The following is an 8,728-nucleotide window of genomic DNA, read 5'->3' as shown; positions in this document are numbered from 1 at the left end:
ATACATGTAACTAATGATGATTCATAAAAAGATAATTAACATAATGCCTTTATTATTAGATTAAAAATTAACACCTCGTACCAAAAGTAAAGAATGAAACTTCATTTACTCTTACAAAATTATCAATAAAAATAAAAATGAATAAATTAAAAAGTTCAATATGCATCATGTGAATATTTTTTTTTCAACATAGCAGGTACAGCGAGAACGAATGGTTCCAACTTCCAATGAATACAGGTCTCCGTACACATGAATGAAAATGATGTGAGCAATTAATGCTGACATCCATACATACCATCATACTGTACAAGGATTAAGTAGTAATATCTTCCCGTTCGCTGTCTCAATTCACTTCCCAATTCGTTTTCACCCACAGGTTCTTTTCCTTTTCTTGATTATTCCCAATCTTTATGACACCACATATTCCATCTAATTTTTAGATTTTCATTTTGTATATAAATTTTGATTGATGTAATAAATTATGCAATTAAAGCTGTTAAGTTTGATGGGTTTGCATAAAGTTGTGTTCTTTATCATCTTTTCACCCAATTAAGGTTGTTGATTTTGTTGGCTTTTGCATCAAGTTGTGATCTTTATTATCTTTTCACCCAATTTAAGTTGTTAATCTTGTTGGGTTTTGCATAAAGTTGTGATCTTTATCATAATCGCTGCAAATTTAATTGTTAATTTTGTTGGTTTTGGATACAGTTGTGATCTTTGTAATCTTTTTATCCAATTAAATTGTTGATTTTGTTGGGTTTTGGAACAAGTTGTGATCTTTATTATCTTTTCATCGTTTTGTGGCTATGTTTGAAGTGATGCAGATTGGGAAAAGGTGATATGGGTTTGTGGGGTTGGATATTTGTGAATTTTCTTGGTAGTTTTTTTTATATATGTTTGCTTAAGTTAGATTTGGGTCAAGTTTAAGTGATTGATATGAGGTAGTTGAAGTAAAGTTAGTTTAATTTTTATTAATAAGAACATTGGGTTGAGTTTTAGGGATCTTCTTTTGGTGTTATTGAGAATAATTTGGATTTGAGAAAAGTATAGATAGTTAATCATAGCTTAAAGCTTGTGGGTTGTTTTGATTCGGAGAAGATGGTTGTTGAGTCCATTGGTGCAACGTCTCTTTTGAGGCACCGTCCGGTATTTGGACTGCATTATAGTAAGGATACTGGAGGTAGACGGAAGGTAGTTAATATAGTGAGGATTCCTCGGACTGAATTTATTGGTCAAAGGTTAGTTTGTTCTACTTCTCGAGGAGTGGGGCCTGCTCGTCCACTGACGAGAATGGCGCTGGTCAAATCTCAAGCTATGGGATTGGCTCAAGAAGCTTATTCTTACAAGGATGAGGAGCGGTTGCCTAGGAATTTTAATATTGGGACTGATAGTGGTGTTGATCGTAAACCGGGAATGTGGCCTCCAGAAAATAAGGCTGATAATGCTGCACTTCAGAATCCATTGCTTCGACAAGAAAGGATGGGTTGTGGGTGGTTAGGTGCTATATTTGAATGGGAAGGAGTTTTAATTGAAGAAAATCCCGACCTTGAGAAGCAGGCTTGGTTGGCTCTTTCTCAAGAAGAAGGAAAATCACCACCACCAACTTTCATCACTCGGAGAATTGAAGGTATGAAGAATGAGCAGGCAATTTCTGAGGTTCTATGTTGGTCGAGAGATCCCTCTCAGCTAAAGAGAATGGCCTCAAGAAAGGAGAAGATTTATAAAGCTTTGCAGGGAGGAATATACAGATTTCGACCTGGTTCTCAAGAGTTTGTCAATGTTTTGATACATTACAAGATACCAATTGCCTTGGTATCCACCCGACCAAGGAAAACTCTCGAGAATGCAATTGGAGCGATTGGGATTGAAGGTGTTTTCAGCGTGATTGTAACAGCAGAGGATGTGTATAGAGGAAAGCCCGATCCAGAAATGTACATGTATGCAGCACAGCTTTTACAGTTTCTACCCGAGCGATGTATTGTGTTTGGAAACTCAAATCAAACTGTAGAGGCAGCTCATGATGCAAGAATGAAGTGTGTCGCTGTTGCCAGCAAGCATCCTGTGTACGAACTTGGGGCTGCTGATTTAGTCGTGAAGCGCCTAGACGAGCTTTCTATTGTAGATCTGAAGAACCTAGCTGATATTGATTCTCCCGAATTTGGCGAGCCAGAGTTGGAAATGGAGTTGGAGGAAGAGGCCGATCCATCCTCATCTTCTTCAGTAGCATTTGATGATGACTTTTGGTGATCGGTACGCGATGTATAGTACTCCAACTGAATTCTTGATTTTAAGTGGTGATATCTACGACATGTATAGTGCAACAATCTGATTCTTGATTCTAAAAGCCCAATATTGACTCCCCTTTGTATAAGTAATAAATAGGGGAGAGAAAGTAACTTTGTAAAAACAAAATATGCACTGTAATAGAAGAAAGAGAGAAAAAAAAAAAAGAACTGTTCAGCAAGTGAAAACTCTTGATGCCATCAGTGTTATGTAGTTATGTATAGTAGAATTGTATTTTATGTTAGTCGAAAACTGAAATGCAGAATTTTCCCTATTTGTTTGATCTATCTTGTGCATTCATAATGTTGTTGCAAGCAAATTGGTTATCTTATACTGACCTTTCCACCCAGATGCTTGCCCAATTAAGGTAAGACCTTGATATTTTTTATGGTTTGGAACTTGAAGCGGGGATAGCATTGTCCGACCCTTCTAAGTGAGTCATAACCCGTCTAAGTGAATCATAACTACTTAGACAGTTAATTTTCTGGTAATACTTGCTGCAAATAGCTTATAAACACTGCACATTTGCACCAATCACCATTGCACCCAAATGGCACAACACTGGTGTCAAGCAACTAGCTTATTTTGCGGCTTCGCGGCTCTGACAACTGACAAGTATCATGCATAGCTAGCTGCGTGTTTACACGTATCATATTTATTTTACACGTGGCGTTGAATTAAATTATCGATCTTGCGTGATGGTGTGCATCACAAAAAAATAAAATTATATATGGGATCATAAATTAAACTAGGTAAACAATTTTCTGGAGCAGTAAGAGAAGCCACCAAGTTTGTGACGGAAGTTTATGAACACAGGTAGGGTATATCTCTTAGCTTTATTTTCTGATAATCGAATACACTCCCATATCCATCATATTTCTTAAGTTGTTTCCGGGATAAAAAGCAAGGGAGATATAGTTAGTAGCACTTATACTTTAGCTTATTATTCCTCCAAACGAGCGGATACATCTGGTATGTTTGGTTTGATTTGATTTTCTAGTAACGTTATTTTTCATCTGAGGTCGTTTTTTGTCTATTGTTCGCTAGGTAAAGTTGAAGATAGGAAAAGAGAGTAACGTGAATGGGGTAACAAAGATAATTCAGAATCATACATCTGGACGTGATGCTATTTTAGGATCAAAATTCATCTTCTAATACAAATATTTTGATAAATATATTGTAATAATTCCATCTTAGTACGGCTGTCGGCTTTAATGTAACTTGTCATTTCATGTCACCTTTTTCATTTGCAGTTGAAAGGGTAGATCTACAGCTTCAACACTGTAACTTCCAAGTTTGCAGCTCAAGTCTTAAACTGAAGACACTTCTCTCCATCCTTTTGTTCTTAAATTTCTAGTCATTCCAATTTTCCGACAATAAAAGATCGAGAGCTTTCGATTCCGGCTAGTAGCCCATGATCCCCCAGCTCCTTCTTTTACATGATTCTTACTTCTAGAATTTTAGATCTGCATTTTTATGATTTTTAATTTTCCGGTAAGATTTAAGTTTTTCGATAAATTTTCGACTTGTCTGTTACTCTTGCTTATCAGCATGCATTTCTGTTCTTCTTAACTTCATGTTATGAGATTTTATAAGTTTGCTTTGGTTACTGATTCTATGTATTACATCCTACCGTACCAACTGTGTACTTGAGCTTCAGTATTATTACCCAATCATCTGGTCAACCATTATTTAATTAAGATTTCGTACAAATCGGGAATGAGAACTAATCAGTTGACCTACCGATCTAAATCAGTTGACCTACCGATCTAGGGTCTTTAGAATTTTTATCGGAGATTTTTTTCAATAAGTCAAGGTTTTTTAGTCTGATCGGAGTGTAATTGGTGATCGGAGTGTAATCGGTAAATCGCTAAAATATTTTTTGAAATTAGTCGGTTTTTTTAATAAATCAGGGATTTTTAGAATATATTTGATCTGCTTCGTTTAAATTAATAATTTATTAGTCTCTGTGGATCGAATTTTAAATTCTTTGATGATAAAATTATTCATGTTGGCAGAATTAACAATGGCAATGTGTTCCTCACACTGCATTTCATACCAGAGCCTGAGATGTAAAGCTGGTGAGACTGTCTATGCAAACAATGTGGATGCATCAGGAATGAAAAGATCATGTCTTGGCTTTGCTTCTTTGTCATGTGATCTACGAATGACAATGCGGAATTTATTTGTTAATGGCATTGGTGTAAGTAGCAGACGAGGACGACATGTAGTTGTTGCTTCGAGTCCTCCTACAGAAGATGTCGCGGTTGCTGCAGAGCCTTTGACGAAAGAGGATCTTGTGGAGTATCTAGCTTCTGGTTGCAAGCCTAAGGAAAAATGGAGGTGTGTGTTTTAGTTCTTGTTGGTACTAGATTAAAGAAAATTATGCTTATTCAAGTTGTTCACATTGAAAATTTATGCTCTTTTTTCTTCGTGACATTTGAGGTGAAACTGATATGTTCTAACCTGCAGTGCTGAACTTGTACACTGTGTGTTGCAGAATAGGTACTGAACACGAGAAATTTGGGTTTCAATCTGAAACATTGCGCCCAATGAATCATGATCAGATATCTGAGTTGCTGTATCGTATTTCTGAGAGATTTGGATGGGATAAGATCATGGAAGGTGACCTCATTATTGGACTCGAGCGGGTAATACATTTTTCCTGACTCTAAGTAGATATCTGTATGAATTGTAGTCAAGCTTTTAAAAAAAACGCTTGGCGGGATTGAATTTTTTGGTGTACTAAATGTCTATGTTGATTGTTGAGCAGGAAAATCAACGTATGTCATTCGAACCTGGTTGTCAGTTCGAGCTTAGTGGTGCACCCCTTGAAAATTTACATCAAACTTGTGCTGAGATTAATTCCCACCTTTATCAGGTCTTTCACGAGCTTAACATCCAGTGTGTATCATAACTTTGTTTCATTTACTATCTTATAGTGGCATTTAGTTCATTTTACTCTTAACAGGTTAAATCTGTAGCAGAAGAGATGGGAATCAGCTTTCTCGGAATTGGCTTCAACCCTAAATGGGGAATGAATGACATACCTCTTATGCCTAAGGTATAAGCTAGTATTCTAACTATCGCTATGAAGAGAAAATTGCTGCCAGTCATAGTACTTGCTTTTGTCGATTAGAAGGCCATAATTCAGCGAATATTAAGAGCAGTGTACTTATAATGCTGAAACTTTTATCTGCAGAAAAGATTCGAGATTATGAGGAATTACATGCCCAAAGTGGGAACACTTGGACTAGATATGATGCTCAGGACTTGTGCTGTTCAGGTGAGTTTACTACCCTTCATCATTATCCAACTCCAAATGGCAAAATATTTGACAGAATCCCCCTTTACCTTAAATAGGTTAATCTGGACTTCAGTTCTGAAGCTGACATGGTTAGGAAATTCCGTGCTAGTCTTGCGTTACAGCCTGTGAGAAAATTTTATCTTTTTACTTGCAATGATTTATAGGTAGAAACTTACTTGTGGTATGAACGAACAGATTGCAACAGCGTTGATGGCAAATTCGCCTTTCACAGACGGGAAACCAAGTGGTTACCTCAGTGTGAGATGGTCTGCATAAGCTGGCCTCTAGTTGTAGCCTATAAAAATTTCTTTTCTCAGTATTTCTTTTACTCTCTACCTATTGTAACTCCTCTGCTTCATCAGCCAAAGAATGACTCAGACTGATGAAAATAGAGCTGGAATGCTTCCCTTCGTGTTTGAGGATTCCTTCGGGTATATCTTTGTGAATCTTGTTTAGATATGTCAATACCTGAAACTAGTTGATAAAATTTTGCAGTCATGGTTCATAGGCAATATAAACTAGTTGATAAAATTCTACTGCAATGACTGATTGAGACAGGTTTGAGCAGTACGTCGAATATGCTCTCGATGTCCCAATGTACTTTGTCTACCGGAAGCAGAAGTATATTGACTGTACCGGACTATCCTTCCGGGTTTCCACCTGTTCCTTCTAGTTCTCAACTGTATTCGTTTTCATTTCTAAGTTACTCGTTTTCATAAGAAGATCTATGTTACTTGTTTGATACTTTGTGTAGGACTTTTTGGCCGGAAAACTTGCTCCAGTTCTTGGTGAATACCCCAATATCAATGATTGGGAGAATCATCTGACAACCTTATTTCCCGAGGTCAGGCTTAAACGATACCTGGAGATGAGGGGTGCTGATGGAGGACCTTGGAGGAGTTCATGTGCTTTGCCTGCGTTTTGGGTAATATATCAGCTTTCCTGTTATCATCATTTTCATAATTCTGTTCTGCAAACCATTTACTAAACAACAAACTTCAGGTCGGTATATTATACGATGAGGTCTCTCTGCAAAAGGTTCTGGACATGATAGCTGACTGGACAGCGGAAGAAAGAGAAATGCTGAGAATGCAGGTAATTAGTTAATTCCAGGCTCAATGTTGGTGCTAATTTCGGGTTATTTGTCACCAATTCAATGTTATGGAGGTAAACTAATAGCATAACTCTTTGCAGGCCCCGGTGACTGGACTAAAAACACCATTCCGAGGAGGATTACTGAGGGACGTCGCCAAAGAAGTCGTGCAACTAGCAAAGGTAACATGATACTAGTGCATAAACTTGTCCATATATCTCCATATCTGATTGCTCTTTCGGGTAGGATGGCTTGGAAAGGAGAGGCCTTAATGAAACAGCGATTCTGAATGAAGTGGCAGAAGTGGCTGAAACAGGTATTAACACAATCAAAACCATGCAAGTTTTTTTTTTTTTTTTTGACAATTTAGGCTTATATGCCTTACAAATGAGTATCTGTTCTAATACTTCTCGGGATGAGACAGAGCCGAACCCGGTTGTCCCGAGACAACAGAGGATAAACCATGCAAACTTTTAATTGAATTCAGTTAATGCCTGATTGATTGGTTGTCCAAGGCTCCTAATGGTCCATCTTTTTCGCGTAAATATGTTGTGCCTATCCATCATAGAATCAGTCGGTGCCTAGTAATTGATTTTGTTGTCCATGGCTTCTAACAGGTGTAACACCTGCAGAGAAACTTCTGGAGTTGTATTATGGAAAGTGGAAAGAAAGCATTGATCCAGTTTACCAGGAGCTCCTCCACTGAAATGTTTCAAGAGAATTTATCGCGTGATTCTCAGTTTGTGGTGCCCTTGAATCTTACATTTGAACTTAACTATCTCAGAGTTTCTGCAGTTTAAACAGATAACTGAAACTACTTGAACTCTTGAAGTGTATGTATGTTTTATTTAAGTGATCATATATTTGTTAAGCGATAAGAGGAAGGAGTCTGTTGAGTCTGTTAAGTGATGATATATTTATTTCTCAAAAAAAATAATTTAATATCCAAATTTTTATTTAAAAATAATTTTTTAAAAATAAATTATTGAATTATATTTTATACGAGTTAAAACACGAGAGTGTTATAACAACAATTCTTTCGGTGATGTGATATTAATAAATTTGAAGGCCAAATTTTTTGAGGAAACATCTTTCTCTGCCGAAACCTGAGAATTTCAATTATCAGACAAGTTTTTTTGTCTTATCAAAAATTATTTTCAAATAATTAATAAGATTATCAAGTCAAAAACCAATTAATGAACACCGTGGTCCTTGTTACCAGACTTCAATTGTCAGTTACACAATTTAGTTCCAATCAAAAGTCAATATTTTCATCTTCCCTCCTAACTGTTTGGCTCTCTTTTTTTTTCTCTTCCAAAATTTAACTCGGGTAATACATTATTATTATTTTTTTATCAGGTCTACATACTCGTAGATGATGAGTTGTATCTCGAGATACAATAAGCCGCTACATTTTTAACTTACCAATATACCACGATATTTTTCTCCATCGCTCTGCTTCCACTTTGTTATGGTATCTCCTAGTTTTATATTTCCTTTTTTGCAGATTTTGATCCCATAATGCAATTATCGGACTCGAATTATAATCTATTCAGAACGATTTCAAAAATCTAAATAAAATAATGATTTAGGAAGGTATTATACACGTGTCCAAACCACTTTCTTTGTAGCATGCAACACAACTTGGCGCCTAAGTTTTGGCCTTCTAAATTCTTGCTCCATAAACACCTATATATACATCCATACATTACACATCCAAGCCATGATTAAAAAGCAATACTCCTATTTTTTTCTTATAGTCAAGCACACTCTGGAACACATCCATCGACATCCCGTAAACGGAGCGACATACCTCGACATCCGGTAAACGGAACTGATATCATTGGACCAAGAGGTTGTTACGTAGGCAAGTCGTGACAAGTCAATAGATTTATCTTCCCCTCTTATCAAACCAAAAGGGACAATCTTATAAACAAGGTACAGATTCTAGATAAAATCATGTTCAGTTTTTTTTCCCGAATTAATAGGTTTTTTTAAGGTTTCAAGGTGGTTAGAGGTTTTTAATTTGAGAACAAAATGGATTT

The 8,728-nt window shown here is 36.5% G+C and overlaps 2 protein-coding genes across 3 annotated transcripts; both read left to right on the top strand.

The window, feature by feature from the left end:
* The first annotated feature begins 286 nt into the window (after positions 1-286).
* On the top strand, positions 287-7,561 carry LOC108204467 (glutamate--cysteine ligase, chloroplastic). 2 transcript variants are annotated; one of them, XM_017373926.2, is made up of 16 exons: positions 288-376; positions 3,537-3,777; positions 4,302-4,626; positions 4,784-4,934; positions 5,057-5,164; positions 5,255-5,347; positions 5,486-5,569; positions 5,647-5,715; positions 5,786-5,856; positions 5,953-6,021; positions 6,149-6,242; positions 6,345-6,515; positions 6,593-6,685; positions 6,785-6,865; positions 6,930-6,999; positions 7,301-7,561. In XM_017373926.2, the coding sequence occupies exons 3-16, from the start codon at positions 4,310-4,312 to the stop codon at positions 7,387-7,389; spliced, it is 1,560 nt and encodes a 519-aa protein (XP_017229415.1). In that variant the 5' UTR covers positions 288-376; positions 3,537-3,777; positions 4,302-4,309; the 3' UTR covers positions 7,390-7,561. The 2 variants fall into 2 exon arrangements, with proteins under 2 accessions (XP_017229417.1, XP_017229415.1); XM_017373928.2 differs by lacking the exon at positions 3,537-3,777 and having other exon boundaries at positions 287-376.
* On the top strand, positions 371-2,568 carry LOC108204468 (5-amino-6-(5-phospho-D-ribitylamino)uracil phosphatase, chloroplastic). Its single transcript, XM_017373929.2, has one exon. It carries the CDS (start codon positions 1,099-1,101, stop codon positions 2,245-2,247), a length of 1,149 nt encoding a protein of 382 aa, XP_017229418.1. The 5' UTR covers positions 371-1,098; the 3' UTR covers positions 2,248-2,568.
* Positions 7,562-8,728: the final 1,167 nt, after the last annotated feature.

Source organism: Daucus carota, chromosome 1, assembly GCF_001625215.2.
Source record: "Daucus carota subsp. sativus chromosome 1, DH1 v3.0, whole genome shotgun sequence".
Classification (NCBI taxonomy): domain Eukaryota; kingdom Viridiplantae; phylum Streptophyta; class Magnoliopsida; order Apiales; family Apiaceae; genus Daucus; species Daucus carota.
Note: the sequence above shows the minus strand (reverse complement) of the source record. Positions and strands in the feature narration are given on the sequence as shown.